At 38.5% G+C, this 22,433-nt stretch overlaps 1 protein-coding gene and 1 pseudogene across 3 annotated transcripts in view; both read left to right on the forward strand.

Annotated features, from left to right (window-relative positions):
* The first annotated feature begins 1,333 nt into the window (after positions 1–1,333).
* WDR35 (WD repeat domain 35) overlaps positions 1,334–22,433 on the forward strand; it is a 54,533-nt gene continuing 33,433 nt past the window's right edge. For 2 of the 3 annotated variants that reach the window (XM_019794964.2, XM_011219427.3), the window contains exons 1-10: positions 1,335–1,607; positions 2,310–2,427; positions 3,967–4,038; positions 5,102–5,194; positions 6,670–6,798; positions 9,683–9,816; positions 10,676–10,841; positions 10,982–11,127; positions 15,113–15,238; positions 18,230–18,415. In XM_019794964.2, the coding sequence (XP_019650523.1) occupies positions 1,584–1,607; positions 2,310–2,427; positions 3,967–4,038; positions 5,102–5,194; positions 6,670–6,798; positions 9,683–9,816; positions 10,676–10,841; positions 10,982–11,127; positions 15,113–15,238; positions 18,230–18,415 (1,194 nt within the window). In that variant the 5' untranslated portion in view covers positions 1,335–1,583. Of the gene's footprint in view, positions 1,608–2,309; positions 2,428–3,966; positions 4,039–5,101; positions 5,195–6,669; positions 6,799–9,682; positions 9,817–10,675; positions 10,842–10,981; positions 11,128–15,112; positions 15,239–18,229; positions 18,416–22,433 lie in introns of all 3 variants that reach the window. The other variant, XM_034659869.1, reaches the window with a different exon arrangement.
* LOC109488964 lies at positions 18,424–21,024 on the forward strand (annotated as a pseudogene).

Genomic DNA, 22,433 nt, shown 5'->3' on the forward strand with positions numbered 1-22,433 from the left:
ATCTGCAACTAGTTTCAATAATCATCTCTTATACTTCACCGATTGATTGGAATCCCCGGTTTAGATGATTCTGATCCTTTTCATAAGCCCTGTATAGGGAACTTGTTGTGCACAGGTGCCAACATACCTTCCGAATTTATAGTCTGATGTTGAAAAAAGATACACATTTGAAAACAAATATATTATCTGAATGGGATGGGGGTTAAGTTTGGAAATAATTTCTCAGGGAGACCTGATTTGTACATTTGGCTAGGCACAATTGGGGAGAGGGTAGGAACATCACAGGACATATAAAATGGCCTCGGAGGCAGAAAGCACATTGGCTTGCTCAGAATGGGGGCACCATAGTAAAGACATTTCCCTATTAAAGGAAAATCTAATTTTAGCTGGGGTTTAGATTTGATGGGAAAGGCACTGGGACCCTTGTCAATTCTTGAGTGTGCTGGCGAGGCAATACTCACTTCAAAGGATTTGAACTTTATTTGCCTGAAAAGGAGAAAGACTAGGTGGGAGAATTAGCTGCCGCTGCTGCTGCATGAAGTACGAGCTGGATTATACAACTCCAACAGCAGTAGCCGCAGAATATAGTAAACGGGAAAATCCGATATACATTAAAAGATGAGCTAAGACTAAAATAGTTTCCTGGGAGTTTCTGCCCTGTGCCCAAATTGCGGTGCTTTGTAACTCTCCAAGCATTCAAAAAGAACAAGGGAGAACTGAAGAAAGAATTGAGATAGAAAAATACAAAACAGTCGCCCTCAGGCAAGAAATACCAAACACCAACCTTAAAGATTCAAAAATTGAAGGCTACGCCCCAATGGCAATTATATGCCGCAAAGGCCCAAAGCTCATACACATTCCTTTTACATGAACCACTGGGCTGCAGTAACAGCTTAAATAAGCTGTTAAAAAGTTCTAAAACAGAATAAACACAATTTCCTACCCCAAAATTGTGCCAGAGGGTTCTCCAATCCCCAAAGGCGTAAGGGAAGGATTGCATTTTCTTCTGGCGGATGGCGCCAGCCCACCAAATACAGTAAGTGACTTTCCTTTCCACAATGCTGGGACTTCGGGGCTCACAAAATACCCAACCATTGTGACCTCATCTGCATAAGCGCCTCTGCTCCTGAGCTGATACTGACACCTCAAGCAAGTTCCACCGCGACCGTCTGAGATGTGACCTGTCCTCCGAGCCAACCCAAAGGAGGACAGTTAGGGCGACGAGGCAGAGCGCTGAGGGTCACCCACTGACCTCAGGCGCTGGGCAAAAAGGCCCAGAAACAAAGCGATCAGGGCCCACCGCGAGCTCAGCCCCGCGTCCGCGAGCTCAGCCCCGCGTCCGCGAGCTCAGCCCCGCGTCCGCGGCTCGTCCAAAGCCCCCGACGTCCGCGCAGGCGCACGACGTCCGGCGGTGCGAGGACGAAGCCGGAAGTGTCCCTCGGCGCCCCGGATGCGACCCGGCGGCTGTGGTTGCCAGGGCGACGGGCGCTCCCTGGAGCTGCTGGTACTCGCGACTGGAGAATTAGCACAGGTTTCCTTTGGCGGGCCTGGACGGCTGGGTTCGTCCTCTCGGAGTTCCCAGAATGTTCTTTTACCTGAGCAAGAAAGTGAGTTTTCTCGCGGGCGCCCTGGCCTCTCCTTCGTTCTAGCGCCCTGCGGGCGATTCCCGCATCCTGCCGGCGAATCTGGTGTCCTGATCTCAGCTTCGCCTTCCCGCCTCCTACCTTCCTGCATCGTCCAGCCTCAAACCCCAGATAATTCTCGGCGGAGCCAGCAGCCCTCTCGCAACTCTCCCATTCCTGCCCCTGGCTGGGTCTTTTTTGGGGAGCCAGCAAGACAGATCACCGCGTGCTTCTCTAGCTTTTCCCCCCACCTATTGTTGATCCAGGCGCCTTAAATTCTTTGGATTGTCATAGGCTGTCGGGCAAGAGAAAAGTAAAAACAAAAGGGTAGTCCAAGTGGTGTGTGTGGAAAGGGAATATGGACTGATGGTCTAGATTTATACCTCCGTTTCCCTCTTCCTTCCCGTAAAACATTCATCAGGTGACTCTCCCACAGGGTTCCTCCGCAGTCAGTGCTCTTCTCTTATGTGCACTTTTTTTCTGTCTTTCTCAAATGGTAGGACAGCTCCGGCGTCGTGCCATGCCCGTTTTCATCACAGTTCACACTTTGCAGGAAGGACCGTTTTTCTTCTTGGGCGGGGGGTGGTGGTGGTGGTGGTGGTGGTGGATTTTCTTTAGCCTTTATCTGTAAGTCACTAACCAACTCCTTCGTGAATAGCTGTGAAAGTGGCTGTGGTTGCTTTTCAGATTGCCATTCCCAACAACGTGAAGCTGAAATGTGTATCTTGGAACAAGGACCAAGGATTCATAGCATGTGGTGGCGAAGATGGATTACTGAAAGTTTTGAAATTAGAGACACAGACAGGTAAATGAATGCAAGCCCAAATGCTTGAACGTGATGGAAAATTGGCTAGTATCATTTGTTCAGTGAGATTTACTCATGGTATTGTCAGTATGCAATTCTAATTCTTTTAAAACGAAAAAAACAAATTCCCAAACATTTAGTGATGTTTTTTGTAGAGTATTTTTGCAATAAAGTTTAGAGAATATCGAATGTAAAAATCAGATGGCTTTTGCTGAAGTTCTTGATGGAAAAGGAAAAACAATGAAGAATGAGAACTAAGTTGCTATGTTGCCTTGTCTGTTTATTGTGCTGCATTATTTGGAGTCTAATAAAAATGATGTGAATCCACATTTCAGTAAGGTCACAGAATCTCACATTTTATCAGATTGTTTGCAGGCCTGTATCATCCTTTCTGCTTCTCAGATGTGTTAATAATCATTCACCTAGTTTCCAAGAACAGAAAATGAGACATTTTAAAACATTTTTGTCAATAAGTTTCATGTGATTACAGCTTGCTTTCTCTTTTTTTAGTTCTCCGGAACCATAGCAAACAGTTTCACATTTCCTTTAACATCCGTAGTGTTGCTCTAGAAAGGCGAGCTCGACAATCCCCAATCTACATGGAAGATCTAGATGAGGGGGTTGGAGTTGGAATCTCAGCTCTGCCATACTGAGTGACTTTCAGCAAGTTGGTGAACATCTTTAGGTTTTAGTTCAGTCTTCTGTAAGATAAAGGGCTGAACTAAATTCCATTTTGGATTCAAAGCCTCTACACTTCAACGCCCCGGGGCCTTTGCACTTGCTATTTCTGAGTCTGGACTACTCCCCTCTCCTTCCCTCTTTTCCCCACCTCGCTTGGCATCTCCAGTTAGTCTCAGCGTAAATATAATTTCTTCAGAAAGCCTTCCCTGGTTCTCCCTCCCTCCAATCTAAATTAATCTCCCTCTGTTACTATCTCTTATTATGGCTTTACTTCCTCAATTTGTAATTTTGCATATATGCATATATATTTATGGGGGTGGATGAGTGTATGTTTAAAATCTGTCCCCTCAGTAGACTACAACTGTCTGAGGGGAGAGGCCTTAACTATTTCATCTATCATTTTATATTCAGAAGCTTCCATAGTGCATGGCACAATATAGACGTTAATGAATGAATGAATAAAAGATTCTGCAAAATCTAGTAAAAACTGATTTCCAAAGTCTTTGCTTTCTGGTCCCTTTTATGCTTTGGAGTTTTCAGTCTGTCATAAATATTTCTATTTATGATCTTTTGGGAAGGAATAAGTAGCAATAATAATTACTAATATATTTAATATAATGGGTAAACAATGTTTTTCAAAAATGTATTTTGCTTTATTTTGTCAGAATAGTATCTTTACAAGGGGGTACATATTATTGTCCTATGTTTCTACCATAAGAATAGTAGGTCTGAGGCAAACTTAAAAAAATCTTTCTAATATCATCTAGGAATAAGAACTCCTTTTAAAATAAGCAAGAAATGTCAAAGTCTTATAATCTGTTACTTTAATGTATTTGCTCTAATATTTTTTTTCCCTAGATGATGCAAAATTGAGGGGTCTTGCAGCCCCTAGTAACCTTTCTATGAATCAGACTCTCGAAGGTCATAGTGGTGAGTCATGTAATTTTTAAAATCATATTTGAATAGTCTTTAGGCATTTAGAAACCATCTACTTAATGCAGAAATGTTATAATTTTTAATAATGGCAATATTTAAAGTAATCATTTCTATTGAGCCATAATTAATTAATTGAGCCTAGAGTCCTTCAACAACTTTTACAGGATTAAACAGTATTTTTAGTAAATCTAAAACAAAGTCAGTCTTATTTTATATATTAAAAAATACCGTTATTTGTCTGTGGGTAGGATATAATCCTTTTTTAGAATCTGCCCTGTGGTTCCACATCAAAGTAGACTAAAGAGACATGACAACTGAATGCATTCTGTGATCCTAGATTGGATCTTGGAACGAGAAAAAGAAGTATCTATAAAGGGTATTATTTGGACAATTGATGAAATTTGAATGTGAACTGGGGTTAGATAATAATATTGTATCAGTGTTAAATTCACTAATTTGTAATATGGTTGTGAAAGAGAATGTCTTCTTAGGAAACACACTAAAGTATGTAGGGATTAAAAAAAAACACAACTAAAAAAAACTCAGTTGTTCATATATCCCAGAAGTTTAAGATATGCTCAAGAGTGTGTTACTAATAGAATGGAAAACAAGAGGGGGCAGAAGAGAAATTAGGGCATATATCAACCACAAACACCCCCCTTTCCCCTAAAAAAAAAAAATCCAAGTACTTAGTATGATGTCATTTGGGCGTTATTATCCTTGGGAGTCAGGCCCGTTGGGTAAATCTTACTAACATTTGTTTCTGTCATCAGATATATGGCAGCTCTTGCGTGTGCCCGGATTAGGTGCCTTTGCTGGCCTGAAATATGAACAAACATGAAAATTAGTATTACACGTATCAAACATGAACATTGTATCACCAGAAATGAGTGACAATAGCGACTACATCCTATGAATATTTTTGAGTGATTTATTAAAGACTGGCTAGTTGCACAGGAACCGTATTGATTTGAACATGCTGTTTGTGTTTATTATAAAAATACGAACTTGAAATCGTAACCTTTTTTAAGTTCCTATTGTTTTACAATTTTTTTAGGTTCTGTTCAAGTTGTAACGTGGAATGAACAGTATCAGAAGTTGACTACTAGTGATCAAAATGGGCTTATCATTGTTTGGATGTTATATAAAGGTATGCTAGGAGAGCTTATGGAACCTTTCACAGATTGGAGTCTGGGTTACAGTATTTGAATGGGGAAACAGCATATTTGAAATAGACTCCTTTTAACCAGCAGCAGGAGTTCATCCTGACCACACAGGGGTAATATTTCTGGATTTATTGCTGCCTACTTTTCCTTTTAACTTTATTTTTTATTTGAACTGTGACCTTGCATGAGGAAAGTGAACTAGGTGGCTGTTGGTTATCTCCAAAATGATCTTAGGCCCTTAGCAGGATAGTTTTCTACTTGACATAGCTTCCCCTCCGCCCCATAAGAATTATTTTCTGTGTGATCAGTGGCTAGAGTTAGTCCAGTGGGTAAAAACATTTATTAAGAAGTCAGGGACAATAATTCATTCCCTTTATTGAGTCATTTAGCTTCCTTTTCTTTCATGGATGCAGATTTTATCTCAGCTCTGACTACTGGCTCATGATTTGTACCCTTTACCTATGAGAGAGCAAGAAAAGGATTAATTTAGGCGCTTCACTATTACCAGAAAATAACGCTTAATACATGATCTCTTGGGGCCTGTAGCCATCATCTTTAAATGAGAAGGCTACCTTAGTTCATGTGTGTAGTTTTGAAGACATTCAGGGTATACCATTTAAAAATTCTTAATACATGAATTTATGTTTTTCAAAGTTTAGGTATGTGTGTGTATGTCTGTGTAGGGAGTAGAATATGAGAGTACAGGAGATTAGGGTAAACGGTCTTTTTCCAAGATGGGTATTCTCTGGGCCTCAGTCCTGACTCTGATAATGCCTTCCTCAACCAGTTATTTCAAATTACGTGATAATTTGTTTGGCTGTGGGCCAAAATTCCTGATACTAAAATGTAGTAAAAAAATAAAAACAAAACAAAATAGCCTTGTGATTTGCCTCACATTTGGTTACACTTTGAGACCTCTCACTCTAGCCCTGTGTACAAGAAAGAATGTTTTTGTCATTCAGCATTAGTGACGGGAAATCACTAAGGTGATTTGAACTGTTGAAAACTTTTTTCAAGCAGGCTTAGAGTTTTTACTAATGTACTTGTATTGAATATGCTTATAATTAATCATTGGAGAGTTTATGCATACATATAAAATTATTGTCGTTATTTTGTTTTTTCCTAGGTTATTTTCTAAAGTTTTAGGCTTTGAGAAAAATCAGTTGTTTTGGCTTGTCAAAATCAAATAGAGTTTTATTTTTTAATGGACAGAAAGGAAGAAAGAAAGAAAAGATGGGCATTTTTTGTGTTTTCTGTGATAATCTTTGAAGTGGTTTTGGTCAAGGCCTCAGCTAATTTTTATTTTGTTTTTGTTGGATTTGAAGGTTTTATAGTTTAATGTCTCAGATTGTAGAAAATTTTGCAGTTACTTATCCCACAGTGTGTTTTATGGCATGTTTTCAACTCTTATGTGAAAGTTTTGACTTGTAATTTTTTTTTTTTTAATTTGTGCGAATAGGCTCTTGGTACGAGGAGATGATCAATAATAGAAATAAGTCAGTGGTTCGAAGTATGAGCTGGAATGCCGACGGACAGAAGATCTGCATTGTATACGAAGATGGGGCTGTGATAGTTGGTTCAGTGGATGGTAATGCTTTGTTGCACACAGAACTAAGATCAAGATTTGGTTGGCGTTTTTGTCTTTAGAGGCTTAATTAATTATATGTTAGATTTCTAACAGAAAAACACAAAAAGAGAAAACAGTTGATATACAATTTGATGATGTTCAAGAAACATTTATTTATTTTTAAGATTTTATTTATTTTTTTTAAGTAAACCCTCCACTATGGGGCTTGACCTTACAATCCCGTGATCAAGAGTCGTGTGCTCTGCCGACTGAGCCGGCTAAGTGCCTCTAAGAAACATTTACTTTCACGTATACTCAAGTAAAAAATCTGTTTTTAAAAAATATCCTATAGTGGCACTGAAAAAAAAGTGAATTAATTTTTCAGGATTATTTTAAATATGTCTGCCTAGTTATAATTTATTTTTATACTTGTTTAGGCTATTATAAATATGTAAATCCTAGTTTCAAAAAGTATATAGGGATATAACAATCTCTGGTTATTTTTAAAAAATTGAACCATTGAATATTATTGACGTGTAACATTAGTTTTAGATGTACTACATAATGATTTGGTATTTTTATATGTTGTGAAATGATCATCTGGTCATTTTTTAATAGAGCTGAGCATGTTATTGTTACTTGTGTTTCATGACTTTAAAACCTATGTTTTTCAGATTTTAGTTCATAGATAACACTGGGGCTTCTGAGAGTCTGTACCTTCATTTTATTGTGAAACTTTATAGAGAAATAATTTATTTCAAAATGATTTTCATTTTTCCATTTGTTTTTTTCTAGTGTAACTTCACTTATTCCATAAATGTTTCTGAGATCTTACAAAGTCACAGCTATAATTCTAGGCACTAGGTATGACAAAAAATATTTCAGATCTAGAACAGGAGAGATGGATAGGTAATCAGGTAATTATAGTACCTTGTGGTAAGTGCTGAGACAGGGAAAATACAGCAACATATAGTGAAGTATCTACCCAGGCTTGGAGGAATCAGGGAAGGCATCCTGGAAGAAGTGATATGTGCTAAGGCATTAGGCACCAAGAAGGTTGGTTTGTAGAGTGTTCTAGGCCTAAGAAATAGCATTTGAGGAGGTCCACAGGGGTTGAACTTAGCCATGTTTAGGGTATTGAAAAACTTTTGAGAGTCAGTATAGTGTAATACTAAAAGGAGAAGAGTTGTATGTGATGAAATTAGAGACATTAGCAGAAGCCAGATTATGCAGATTGTAAATTATACAAGGAGTTGGGATTTAACTTTAAGGGCACTGGGGAGCCAGTGAAAGATTTTAAGAATGGGAGCGGGGTGATCACATTTGTTCTTTGGAAGCATCTCTGTGAGTGCAACATGAAGGCTGGAGGGAGGAAAGAAAGATAGGGGGCTGATGTACCAGTTAGGGAATTACTATGGTAATTCAGGTGAGAGGTGATGGTGGATGGTAGCTGAACCAGGGTAGTGACAAAGAGGCTGGAAGTAAGTGGACATATGTTGGAGATACTGAGGAGGTAGAATAGGTAGGGCCTCATTATTGATCAGTTTGGGGATGAGGGAATGGAAGTGTCTAGAATAATAGCCAGGTTTTTAGCTTTGACAACTGGATGGATGGCGATGCCATTAATATAAGAGATGTGGGAGGGGCGCCTGGGTGGCTTAGTCGGGTAAGCGTCTGCCTTTGTCTTGGGTCATGATCCCAGGGTCCTGGGATTGAGCCCCACATCAGGCTCTCTCTCTGTGTCAAATAAACAAAATCTTAAAAAAAAAATAGGGGTTGTGGGAGAAAGACTGATTGTGAGGGAAGATTTTGTTTTCGGACATGTTGATTTTGTCCTGCCGTAGGACAGCCAAGTAAAATATGTCAGACCATAGTTACATGAATGCATCTGTGGCTCCAAAGTATCTGAGCTAGAGTCATACTTTTGGAAATCACCAGCATGTAGATGGGAATTTAAACCATTGGAATAGATGAAAAACCTATGGGCCACCTGTGGGGTAAGAACCTGCAACATAAGTGTTGGAGATAAAGGAGTAAACAATTGTGCAGAAACCAAGAAAGAAGGGAAGGGTGGTTAAGGAAAAGCCTGCAGTGGACTTAGCAACAGGCCACTAGGGCCCTCCTGCAGGCCATTTCAGTGGACATATGGGGTGGAAGCCAGAATGGGTTGGGCTGAGGGTTGAGAGGGAGGTGAGGAAGTGGTGACTGCAGGTGTAAACTCTTCCAAGAAGCTTGGCTGGGAGAGGAATGGTAGAAACAGGGTAGTGGCTAGAAGGGAACTTGGGGTTGAGGGAGCTGTTCTTTGGTTTGTTTTTATTTGAGGTGGTAGTTTTGACGAAGGATAGATCTGAGTACATTTAAATATTTGTAAGAAAGGGCTTAGAGATAAAGAGTTTAAAGAGAAAGAAAATATGAATAATCAGTAGAAGGAGATCTTTGCAAAGCCAGAAAAGGCTTAGACCAGAAAGTACGTGGAGGGATTGCCCTACATGGGTATCTGGTTGGGGATATTCCTCATCCTTTGTACTGGGGGGCAAAGCAGAAAGAGTCCTTGTGGATTCACTTTTGTCCTAAATGTTTGAAAGTGGGAATGAAAGATTTCTCTTTTGCAAGCTTTTATTTTTTTTCCAAAGTTGAAGGTGAATTCATCTGCTAACTGGGAGTAAGGCCCTAGATTAGAGTTTTGAAGAGAAGGGAGAAAGTTGGAAACAGCTGCTATTTCAAACGTTTAATAGGGTGTTTGGCACATAGTAGCTGCTCAGTAACTATTTATTGACTGCGTAAGCTGAACAAACACATGGTGCTGTGAAGAGTGTGAGAGCTCTTTAGGGAAACAGATTTTTAGGACAGTTGTTGGAGAATCATGACCTTGAACTTTTAATGAAATAATTATGTTTTATTTTAGGGAATCGCATTTGGGGAAAAGACTTGAAGGGTATACAGTTATGCCACGTAGCGTGGTCTGCAGATAGTAAAGTCCTACTTTTTGGAATGGCAAATGGAGAAATACACATTTATGATAATCAGGGGAATTTTATAGTAAGTGTATATATTTTCATATACTCATTACATAATTTTATATGATTATATATCATTTGTATATGTATACACATTTATTTTTTACGCTGGTTTGTGTCATCAAGAAAGTCTTCAGTTTTTTTGCCAACATTTAGATTTTTTAATTGAAAAAACTGGGTCGCTTCAAGGTAAATTATGCTTTTAGTTCAGAATTCTTGGTAACTGGGAGGGACCAGATTTCAGTGTATTGAAGCCGAGGGATAATGAGTTGGAAGAGGTACAGTTTAATCTTTGTGTCTTCTAATAGCAGAAGCCTAAGTTTACATGAGATACCAATGATATATATATTTTTTTCCAATGATATTTTTGTAGCAAGCTACTCAAGGTTGTTTGTAAAAAGAATGGAAGACTTAAAGAGTAAGGGACAAAAATCAGCTCCTTGGAAGAAGGCAAAATAAAAGAGGCTCAGCTAGCACGATCTCAAGAAAAACTCTGGCTTTGTGAGATTTAGCTGTGTTCAATCTCTGATCTTACGTGTGGGGCAGTTTTGTTTGTCGTGAGGCTGAGGACATTGTGTAAATCTACCTGTTGGTGGAAGTGATAATAGCCAGCTTTCCCATGACACGTTGCTATGAGGTACCTTCATATACCTCTTGTCATTTAGTCTCATAAATTCTCTGAGTTTTTTTTAACCTCATTTTGCAAAAGGGAGAAACTGAAACTCAGTTTAAGTGGTTTGTCCTAGGGTTGGTAAACCAGTAAGCCGTGGGACTGGCATTTGGAATCAGATTTTTAAATCCCATTTTCAGTGTTCTTTCTACAATATTCTATACTGACCTGTTTTAAAAGATGATATATTAACCTAACTGGTTCTGTTTAGATGAAAATGAAACTGAATTGCTTGGTGAATGTCACTGGAGCAATCAGTATTGCTGGAATTCATTGGTACCATGGCACGGAAGGCTACGTGGAGCCAGACTGCCCCTGCCTTGCCATTTGTTTTGACAATGGGAGGTGCCAAATCATGAGACATGAGAATGACCAAAGTATGTAATTTTTCTTTCTTTCTTTCTTCTTTTAATGTGGAGAACTTAAAAAATATTTAAAAATCGTTCTGAAGATTATACAGTTCTGTAGGCTAAGTATTTTACCACAGTTAACCTCATTTTTTTTCCTTTTTGACTAGATCCTGTTTTAATCGACACTGGCATGTATGCGGTGAGTATCCAGTGGAACCACATCGGCAGCGTGTTAGCTGTGGCAGGCTCCCAGAAGATTGTCACTCAGGATAAAGATGTAAACACTGTGCAGTTTTACACTCCATTTGGTGAGGTAAATGTCTTTTTTCTTTCCTATGTAGTAAATAAGGTTGGGGAAAAAAGAACAGAGGAAGCGGTATAAATTTGTCACATTTTTGAAAAGGGACATTTTGAGTAAAAATGATGGAATATCAGGCGTCTTGTCTTTGAATACTATCCTCACTTGTAAGTCTTGATAGTTGTATTTCATCGTGGAATTTAGTTTATACTCTGTACATGTAGGAAATGAGCTGTTTCACCTAAGAAATCATTATGCAGTAGTTATTTAGAATATTTTCTCTGTGATCTCAATGTACATCTTTTTTCCTAGCTGGTTTTTGAGTTGTTTTTAATATAATTTATTTGTTTCAGATTAATATTTTGGATTTTTAATGTGATATATTAAATGTACATAGATATTAAACACACATATCTGTCTCTTCATCCTTCAGACTTTTTTTTTTTAAGGTTTTATTTATTTATTTGAGAGAGAAAGTGCAAGTTGGCAGAGGGGCAGAGGGAGAGGGAGAGAATTCCAAACAGACTCCCTTGAGTGTGGAGCCTGATGCCGGGCTTGATCCCAGGACGCTTGAGATCATGACCTGAGCCGAAATTACCAGTTGGACACTTAACCAACTGGGCCACCCAGGTGCTCCTCCCTCCTTCAGACTTCTAACAGTTTTAATTTGTTGAGGAATAACCAACTATTTTAAGAAAATCTATCTTAATAACTAATCTTAGGTGATGCTACATTAAAATACAGGCATTGTTTTCATAAATGCATGTGTTATCCTTCTCAGTAGTATTAATTTTTTTTTTTTTTAGATTTTATTTATTTATTTGAGAGAGAGAGAGAGAGGCAGAAAGGGAGGGGCAAAGGGGGAGGGAGAGGGATCAGCCGACTCCTGGGCTGACTGCAGACAGAGCCCAACGCAGGCCTGTATCTCAGGGCTGTATCTCAGGACGCTGAGACCATGACCCAAAACCGAAACCAACTCAGTTGCTTAATTAACCTACCGAGCCACCCAGGTGCACCTAATGAATTTAATTTTTAAGGAGAATTTTATTGAAGATGTAGTGGAAAATATCAAATAGGAGAATTAATATATTGTGAATTTTAAAGAATCTGGAGAGAACTTATAGTAACTAAGCTTAATAACTTTTTACCTGTTTGATTTTCTGTCTCTAGACTCTATTTAGTACCTGTTGGTTTTTATAAATTCACCATAGACTTCAATAATATGTTTTTGTTACATAAAAACCTTCCCCAGTTGTTTTAATATTTTAATATTAATATTTTAAAATACATTTTAGTAATTTTTGTGAGGGCAAGAAATGGTATCAGCTCATGCTTTTGAATCAATATCTCAAAATATCCAGTAGAATGTGATGTAGAGAATAGATTGTACATTGACAGCTAATAATATTTCTAGTATATGTTAAAAGCCAAGGGAAAACAAAAGTATAGTTCTCAAGGTTCCTAACTATTAAAAATCTGAATGCGTTCTTAATTCATGTTCTTTATTGGTTATTTTTGTCAACCATTGGCTTATTTATCATTATATTATTTTATCTGCTTATTTTTGTTAGTTCAACCTTTTTTAAGTAAAAAAACATGGATTCTAAGGTCTATTTTCTCTTGCAAAACAGTGTGTTATGTGTTAAATTGAAAACTGTAGGTTGGTTTGGCATGGTTGTAATTCAAGTATCTAGCATAGTTCCTCAAGGTGTGTTAGACATTTAGTTTTTTGTTTTTTTGTTTTTTTGAATGAGTGAATATATAGGGGACTTATTTTGGATCTATGTTATTAGGATAGGGACGGTAACTTGGAAGGAAGTTATCTAAAGATTTAAACTTAAGGAAACTTTAGGGAAGAATTTGCTTTTGATTATGAAGGCTTGGGTCTTCTGGTTTTTATACTGTGGTCTTAGCCAAGGAAGGGGATGATGGAATATGTGACTTGTCAGTTTAGCCTGGCTTTGGCTCTGAATTCCATTTCCACAGTGTCGTCTCACTTGGTGGAGAACTTATTTCAGCGCCGAGACTCAGTTTACTTATGTTCTGAAATAAAGGCAAAACCTCATGGCACTGTTGTAAAAATTACAGGAGGTAACAATGAGAAAACGCCTATGCTTACTACAAGTTGGTTTTCTCTCCTTGTTGCTGCCATCACCTGGCTGGCCTGCAGAGTTGCGAGATGACCTTATTCTCTCAGTGCGGCTCCTCACTACCAGGAGGGCTGCTGTGAGAGCCTGGTTTCATGCATGCAGCAGGACAGATAGAGTGGACCCTTCGAGGTTAAAACATTTTTACCCCCATCTGTTTCCCTGGCAAAATGGAGCTTAATACATTAAACCTGACTTTCTGGGGCGCCTGGGTGGCATAGCGGTTAAGCGTCTGCCTTCGGCTCAGGGCGTGATCCTGGCATTATGGGATCGAGCCCCACATCAGGCTCCTCTGTTATGAGCCTGCTTCTTCCTCTCCCACTCCCCCTGCTTGTGTTCCCTCTCTCACTGGCTGTCTCTATCTCTGTCGAATAAATAAATAAAATCTTTAAAAAAAAAATACATTAAACCTGACTTTCGAACATATCTGCTTAAGAACAAGGGATAAAATTCTTGGTCTGTCAAAAAAGCATAGATTTATAATATTTTCTTTTTATGGCCACATTAAAATGTCTTTGTATTAATTTATTCACTTGTTAATTTAGCCATAAAATGGGCTATGTTAAATTGAAAACTGTAAGTTGGTTTGATATCGTTGTAATTAAAAGTAGCTAGCAGGTCTTCATTTATGAAGACATTAATTTGAATGCATGATACATTATTTACTTAATAGATGTTTGTTGAGTATCTGTTTACCAAGCAATCCATTGAGGGATAGGGACATAAATGTGAATATGATCAAGTTAGTCCTCTCTGGTAGCTCACTTTCTGAATTCTCTGGACCTGTAGAAGGAAGGAGAAGACAGGAAACAATATTAAAGTTGCATCTTGGAGGATGGAGAGCATGCTCCAGGAGGACAAGAGAGAGTAAGGCCAGGGAGGCACGGGGAGAGGAAAGGAAGATTTCAGGCAGAAGGGATATTATCCAGGTCAAAGGTTTGGAGGCACAGTAGCCCTCTCATGAGGGAGAGCACAGGAATTATGGCTAAATAGTGAGGTACTGAGCCAAAGAGTATAGTTTTGAGCCAGATGGGAAGAGGCATTGTATACTCTGCTAAAGAAAGTGATGGTGGGAAGCTATTGATTTTTAAAAATTATTAAACTTTTTTTTTAAAGCAGGATAAGATATGATTGGATTTGTGTTCCAGAAAGGTAGTTTTGACAGTAGAATGAATATTGAATTTGGGGAGGTAGAGGCTGGGAAAGAGAAAAGAGATAAAAGGTAAAGATTGCAGTTAAGCTATTACTATAGTTCATTCAGTAAAGAAGGCAGGGGCAGTGGAGAATAGCTGGAAATAAAAGCAATAGGACTTGGTGACTGATTGGCTATGGAGGATGAAAGAGAGGCCAGACTTAAAAGATTGCATTTCCTACCACAATCATTCATTCATTCCAAGAGGCACAATTTTTTTAAACGATTTTATTTTTAAGTAATCTCTACACCCAACATGGGGCTTGAACCCACAACTACCCACTGAGCCAGCCAGCTGCCCCCAAGAAGCAGAATTTTTTACAACTCCAAGATTGGAGTGTATCTTGTAATCAAAGTTATCCTATTTTAATTAGCAATGTGTTTTGTTCTTTCCTGAGTTGTACATAAATATGCGTATTTAGATCTCTAGCATCTTGGATTTGATGAAATTTGATACTGAATTCTTTTGGTTTTGTTTGTAAATTTCTCCTATAATAAGTATGTTTTTCATTATAGAAATTCAAGGAAAATGATTTTAAAGTGAGTGGTAACCTTTCACAAAATAATTTTTATAACACCTTTGATCTCTATGAAGTGATTGGTGGTAATTTATATTTTGTTTAGTTGTGATACTTCAGGTTAAATATAATTATTTTTTCAGCATTTGGGTACTTTGAAGGTTCCTGGAAAGCAGATGTCTGCACTATCTTGGGAAGGAGGAGGACTGAAAATTGCCCTAGCTGTTGATTCTTTTATATATTTTGCAAACATTCGACCTGACTATAAGGTGTGTATTGTGAGCAGTTGTTAAAAAAAAGCTGTTTTTATTAACTAATTTTGTTGCAGCTCAAAGTATAATGTATGTTTCTTGCACGTGTTCACAGCCACTTTATTTTAGAAACCAGATGAAAGGAGATGTTTTTAGTGTGAAGACTTTAGAACCTGAAAACTTTTCTAGAATATTATACATAATAAAATACTCCTAACAGTCAGGGTCTCAGCAGGACACAGATGGCACACTCAAAAGAATAATTGAAGAGGGATTGATGGAGGGTTTATTTCAGAGGTATGGGCAGGGCTAATGGGTCCAGTAGGGGATGACAATGCAGGCATTCAGGGATTAGCAACAGCGAGCAAGATAAGAAAGTATTGTTCCGAGCAAGATAAGAAAGTATTGTTCCCGGAAACAGCAGGTAAGATAAGAAAGTATTGTTCCCGGAACCCACTAGAGCTGTGGCTATGCAAGAGGGGCTATCCTGCGGGAGCACGGCCTCTGCTGGTTGGCTGGGTAAGAACAGTTTTGGGGAGGGGATACTTCAGCCCATCTTTTTACCTTCTGGTGCCTTATTGGCCAGATCCAACTGGAAGCCAGAAGGCAAGGTAGCCCACATGTTGGAATTCATAGAAGCCAGTCTCCAGGGGAACAGCAGGGTAAAGAAAGGCAGAGAATAGATCAGAAGGGGAAAATGAGAATAAGCAGCATAATACTAATCAATATTTTTTTAAAAAGATTTTATTTATGTCTTAGAGAGAGAGGGAGACAAATGGGGAGGGGTGGGAAAGGGAGGAGCAGGCTGTCTGCTGAGCAGAGAGCCCAAAGCGTGACTCCATCCCAGGACCCTGGGATCATAACCTTAACTGACTGAGCCACCCAGGCGCCACAATACTAATCAGTATCTTATCTTAAATTTAACATTTGACCCAAAACAAGTTTGCGAGTATGAGATTAATCAAGCTGGTAAACTACTAAGAATATTTGTTATGGAAAGCTTGTTTCATTTTTAAAAAGCAAAGCACCTTGGAGAACTGTCTGATTTTAGGACTAGGGTAGGAAAAATAGAGGATGAGCCTGGCATCTCTGCTAGTGCCAGAAAGTAAGGAAGTGCTCAAGACACAAAAGGATGGGGCATACCAAAGAGACAAAGGAGCCAACCTGGAAGAGCTCCTGATGGCCAACACTGGAACAATTTGAGCAACAAAATAAATGATGTGACTTTGGATTGTAACCAAATTATAAAATAAATGTCCAAGAGCAAGAGCTGATCTAAAATAAATTATTTAAATAAATAAATGGAGGAGAAGAAACAAGTCTTCCTTACAGAAATATTCGAATTACTTAGATACTACCACCTCTGGTCTCCCGCTTCCCTAACTTGAATGTGAGTTGCATTTAGTGACTCACTTCTGAAGAGCAGGGTATGGAAAGGGGAAAACAGAAAGTCACTTTACCCTGGAGAGACCTAGCAGATACCACCTTGTCCTGACAATCAAGGCTAGCATCATCAGCGGTGTCACACAGATATCATGTACCACCTGGCGTGGCACATGAGCAGAGCTCTTCGCTTCTGTGATGGTCTCCCTAAAAATTGATAATCCCAATCTGAGCAGGAGAAAAACATCAGACAAACCCAAATTGAAGGGCATTCTGCAAAATACCTGACCAGTACGCCTTACAACTGTCTAGGTCGTTAAAAATAAAGAAAACCTGAGAAATCACCACAGTCCAGGGGAGTCTAAGGAGATACGACTACTAAGTATAATGCATCCCAAATAGGATTCTGGGACAGAAAAAGGACATTAAGGAAAAACTGATGACATCCAAATAAAGTGTGAAGTTTAGCTAATAGGACTGGATCAATGCTGGTTTCTTAGTTGTGACAAACGTACCACAGTAGTGTAAGATTATGAACAATAGGGAGAGGAGTATAGGGAACTCTGTATTATCCTTGTAACTTAAAAAAAATTTTTTTTTGGAGAAAGAACATGCATGAGCTGGGGAAGAGGACACAGAGGGAGAGGGAGAGAGAGAATCTTAAGCAGGTTCCATCCCCAATGCAGAGCCGACAGAGGGCTCAATCTCACAACTCTGGAAGCATGACCTGAGCTGAAATCGAGAGTTGGACGCTTAACCAACTGAGCCACCCAGGCGCCCCATCCTTGTAACTTTTGTATTAATCTAAAATTATTTTAAAGTAAAAGGTTATTTTAAAAAGTAATCATAGCATAAAAAAGTAAATATGCCTTAGTTTTGAATAGTAAACACAGTCAATAATAATATCAGCTCCAAATACTGATCTATTAAAAATTACATATGAATATATTGGGAGAGTTACCTCAAGAGAAAGAAGTTCCGTTAAGCTCTATAAGTTCCCGTATCTAATACATATGTGATATGGAGGTAAATAACGAAAAAGTCAAAGCTCAGAGTTGTGAATGGCTTTCCCCGGGAGGAAATTGGTCAGTGGAGTCTGCATTTTATTTTTGGTTTAAATAAGCCACATAGAATTATTTGACTTTAAACTATGTGCACGTGTTACTCTGGTAAAAACAAATGTAGAAAATGTGGATGGGGAGAAAAGGCAAAGCATCTGTTTTTGAATTTTGGCTTGGGGACCCAGAATTTAAACTTTTGATGGGATCACTCTTCCTGTTGTCCCTCATGCAGCTGACTTACAGGACATGACTATAGAAAAATCTGAAATTTTTACCTCTGAAGCTTAAATCTTACAAATGAAAATAAAGAAAGTTAAATTTATTTTTGTAGTACATTCTTTGTTTGATAACTGTATTACTCTTAGATTTTTTTGTTTTAACGAGAAAAGGTGTGAAGCTGAATGTTCAGTCCTTCTGTCTTCTATTCCTGAAGAAGATATTTAGCACCAAAAAACCACATATCTACAGTTTATAATAAGATTTTTCTGTTCCAATGTTAAATGTTCTTTTTCTCTCTCTCCCTCCCTTCTTCCCTCCTGTTCTTTGCTCCTTCCTTTCTTCCTAGTGGGGTTATTGCTCAAATACTGTCGTTTATGCATATACCAGACCTGATCGTCCAGAGTATTGTGTTATCTTTTGGGACACGAAAAACAATGAGAAATATGTTAAATATGTGAAGAGTCTCATTTCTATTACTACCTGTGGAGATTTCTGCATTTTGGCTACAAAAGCTGATGAAAATCATCCTCAGGTGGGTGTTCCTTTGTTAAAGCTAAGATGCGTTAACCTCTACCTTCTCCACCATGGCCTCTGTACTGGTAGGTACAGCAAAGTATTGGGTCTACTGGTCATGTCCGTCTAGACCTCTGTTTTGGAAAATTATGTGATTCCATTGGTTCTCTGTCCCCCATTTTTTTTTTCTAATCAGCTAATCCATTAGCATTTCATATTCACCAGTTCAGTACAGAAGCTTTTTGTCTCTGAAATATACTTAAAATACCATAATCCTTTTCCAAGTTAAAATTCCACAAGAAAATATGAATATCCAGATGTCTAGTATAAACGCTCGAGAAATTATGTAACGATGACCATTGTAACACTTTGGGTAGCTTTGATGAGAAATACTTTTATTTGGAATTACATTGCTTTAAAAATCAATGTCTCATAGTATAAAATAAATAATGTAAATAATGCCTTTTTAAAAAGTATGCTAACGATTTAAATATTTGCAGAAGCATATACATTTTTAAAAAAGGATTACCATTGTCTCTGGCTGGGTTATACATTATTTTATCCCATTAAAAAGTATAGAGCTTTTAGTTTAAGGTCGCCATTTGAACAGCCACCTTTGACTTTGTTCTTTCCTGAAACTCACTAAAACAACAGTAAAGGTATTTTTTAAAAAGTCATAAGCCCATAGGGACCAGAAAGGGAGAGGAAATGGCAACATAGTTTTGGAAGTTAAACAGTAGGTGGATTAGTGGTAATTACCTTAGCAGACCTAAGAAAGCTGAATCCTAAGTCATCAATGGAGAAAGCAAAGAAGTAACCAGTTTTCACTGTAGAATCCCGAAGAGACACAGGACTTAATGGTATCTGGTAGGAGAAAGAAACAAATGGAAAAACAATTTGGAAGTAGTAGAGATTATGCAAGAAGGAGAAAAAAAAAAGGCATATAAAGAGTCCTGCTGAAGAATCTGACCAGTTCAAGAGAAAAGACCTCTTAAATTTGCTCCTATGGGGAGTCCCCAAGGAAAGATCCCTGCTTTATCACCTTACTGTGAAGACCAGAGTCATAAATAGATTCCAAATAGCTTTTTAGTGTTGTACTCTTACATAGAAGTAGAGAGACAAGGATTGTCAGACATTTGAGAAAAGCATCTCATTTAGCAGACACACACACACAAATAAACACAAGGAGAAAAGAATTGGGAGGAAGCAGAGACTATGCAGGGAGAAGAACAATGCAGAAAAGTCATTTCAAATTCTCTTCCTAGAGTTAAGAGATACATCCATAAAAGAAGGAAGGGATGCTATAGAAAAGGAAGTTTTTGGAAATTACAAATATGATAAGGGCAATGGAAAATTTGGCAGAGGAGTTAGAAGATAAAATGAAGGAAAATCCTGTAAAGTCGAACAAAAAGACAAGGAAATGGAAAACAGGAGTGAACAGATAAGAAAATCAGAGGACCAGCCCTGGAAGTTCAGTGAACAAGCAAAGTGGAGGAGAGTAATTCTGAAGAAAATATTCAAGAAAATTTCCCTTGAATTTCTCGATTGAAAGTGCCTAGCTCAGTGAATGAAAATATTTCTACGTCAAGGCACATCATTGTAAAATTTCAGAACACTGGGGACAGAAAGATCCTATAAGCTCTCAGAAAAACAGACTTCATAGGGTCAGGTATCATCATGGCATTCAACTTGTCAACAGCAATACTTTGGAGAATTGCTTTTGAAATTTTGAGGGAAAATGACTTCCCATCTTGAATTCTATATGTTATGCAAAGTACGAATTACAATGAAGGTAGGAGACAGATTGTGCTGCCAGCATGAAGGTTTTGGACAAGATGGCATCGCCTGTGCAGGTCTCTCCGCTCAAGCTCGGCCACTACTCTTTTTTCCTTGGCATTGCCTACGGAGCCAAGCTCAAGTTACCTGAAACCTCAGGCAGAAGAGGAAAGGAGGAGAGCAGCTGAGGAGAAAAAGAAGTAGGATGAACAGAAATGAGTTGAGAGAGAACTGGCAGAAGCCCAAGACGACAGTGTACTAAAGTGAGCCTGCCTTTTTCTGGAATGGTGTGGATGAATAAAGCTTTCTGTGTTGTGTAAAAAAAACGAAATAAAATGAAGATAGGAGAAAGACATTTTTAGATGTACAAGATCACCAAAAATTTACCTTCCAAGCTTTCTTTTCTTAGTTACTTCAGGATATGGCCAACCAAAATGAGGACTAGACCGAGAAAGAGGAAGAAACTAGATAACCCAACAGCAGTGGTGAAGGGTGGTACCAGCTGACAGTGTGTGGCATGCCTAGGGTGTCATCAGATGTCAGCTGGTCACATGGTTCCAGAGGAAATTAAAGATGAAATTAATAGAACACTTAATGTGGTTGAACGCTTGAGAGGACACATACATACCTGGGAGGTAACTGGGGACTTGAGTTAGTAATGAATACAAAGAAAGTAGCAAAGAGAAAAAATAGAGACAACTACCAACCACAGGGAAAGCAAAATGCACTTGAAAGGAGAATAAATCATGACATACAACTCAGCTGTGAATAACACATAGTCAAAATGATGTTTTTTTTTTTTAAGATTTTATTTATTTATGTGACAGAGAGACAGCCAGTGAGAGAGGGAACACAAGCAGGGGGAGTGGGAGAGGAAGAAGCAGGCTCCCAGCGGAGGAGCCCGATGTGGGACTCCATCCCAGAACGCCGAGATCACGCCCTGAGCCGAAGGCAGCCGCCTAACAACTGCGCTACCCAGGCGCCCCCAAAATGATGTTTTTTAAATGAATTTTTTAATTAAATGGATTTTTAATTTAAAAAAGCCTTTTATTTGGAGTGTAATGACCGTATTAACCCGTAAAATACTGATCTAACAAAATGGTAAATGGGAAGCTGGAGGGATAGGAGTGTGCCCCGTGCGGGAGGCTGGGGGGGTTGCTGAAAGAGAGTTACATACCTATCTGTGATAGTGGGAAGTCAGTAGAGAATGTCCCAGATCGAAACAGAACAAAACAAGAAGTAGCATCATAAACACATTACTTAGGTTGTGGAGGTAAATATCAAAAGAATGAGTTAAAGGAGCTGAAAGTTGTTACTTCAGGGAGCAGAAAAGGGGAAGTTGGGGGAACTTCTACTTTTAATAAGAAGTGTTATGGAGCTACTTCATTCTTTAACCTTGAGCATGTGGATTATGTGTGGATTAAAAAATGCAAGTTATTTGTGGTCTTTTGTGGCAGTAAATCAGCTTAGTTTAAGTAGTGGAAGAGTAAATTATATTTCAGTATAACTTTTGTCATTTAGTTCCTTTACAAATTTTTTTAAACATTTTCTATTTTTTGTTAAATTTTTAATTTTATTTATTTTTTTAAAGATTTTATTTATTTTTAGAGATAAAGAGAAGCCTGTGTGCCTGCATGTGAAGGGGGGGAGGGGCAGCGGGAGAAGGAGAGAATCTCAAGCGGACTCTGCTCTCAGCATGGGGCCTGATGCAGGGCTTAACCTCAGGATCCTGAGATCAGGAGCTGAGCTGAATTCAAGAGTCAGATGCTCAACTGACTGAGCCACCCAGGTGCCCTAAATTTTGAACTTAAATTTCAGTGTTATTAACATACAGTGTTATGTTAGTTTCAGGTGTACAATATAGTGATTCAACAATTCTATACATGACTCCATGCTCGTTATGATAAGTATACTCTTAATCCCTTTCACCTATTTCACCCATCTCCCCACCCTGCCACCCCTCTGGTAGCCATTAGTTTGTTTTCTATAGTTAAGACTCTGTTTCTTGGTTTCTCTCTCTCTCTTTTTTTCTTTGCTCATTTGTTTTGTTTCTTAAATTCCACATATGAGTGAGATATATGGTATTTGTTTTTCTCTGACTTATGTTGCTTAGCATTATACTCTATAGCTCCATCCATGTTGTTGCAAATGGCAGGATTTTATTCTTTTTTATGGCTGAATAATAGTCCATTGTATATATCTATACACCACATCTTTATCCATTCATGTTTTGATGGAGACTTGGACTGTTTCCATAGTTT

Source organism: Ailuropoda melanoleuca, chromosome 4, assembly GCF_002007445.2.
Source record: "Ailuropoda melanoleuca isolate Jingjing chromosome 4, ASM200744v2, whole genome shotgun sequence".
NCBI classification, from domain to species: Eukaryota; Metazoa; Chordata; class Mammalia; order Carnivora; family Ursidae; genus Ailuropoda; species Ailuropoda melanoleuca.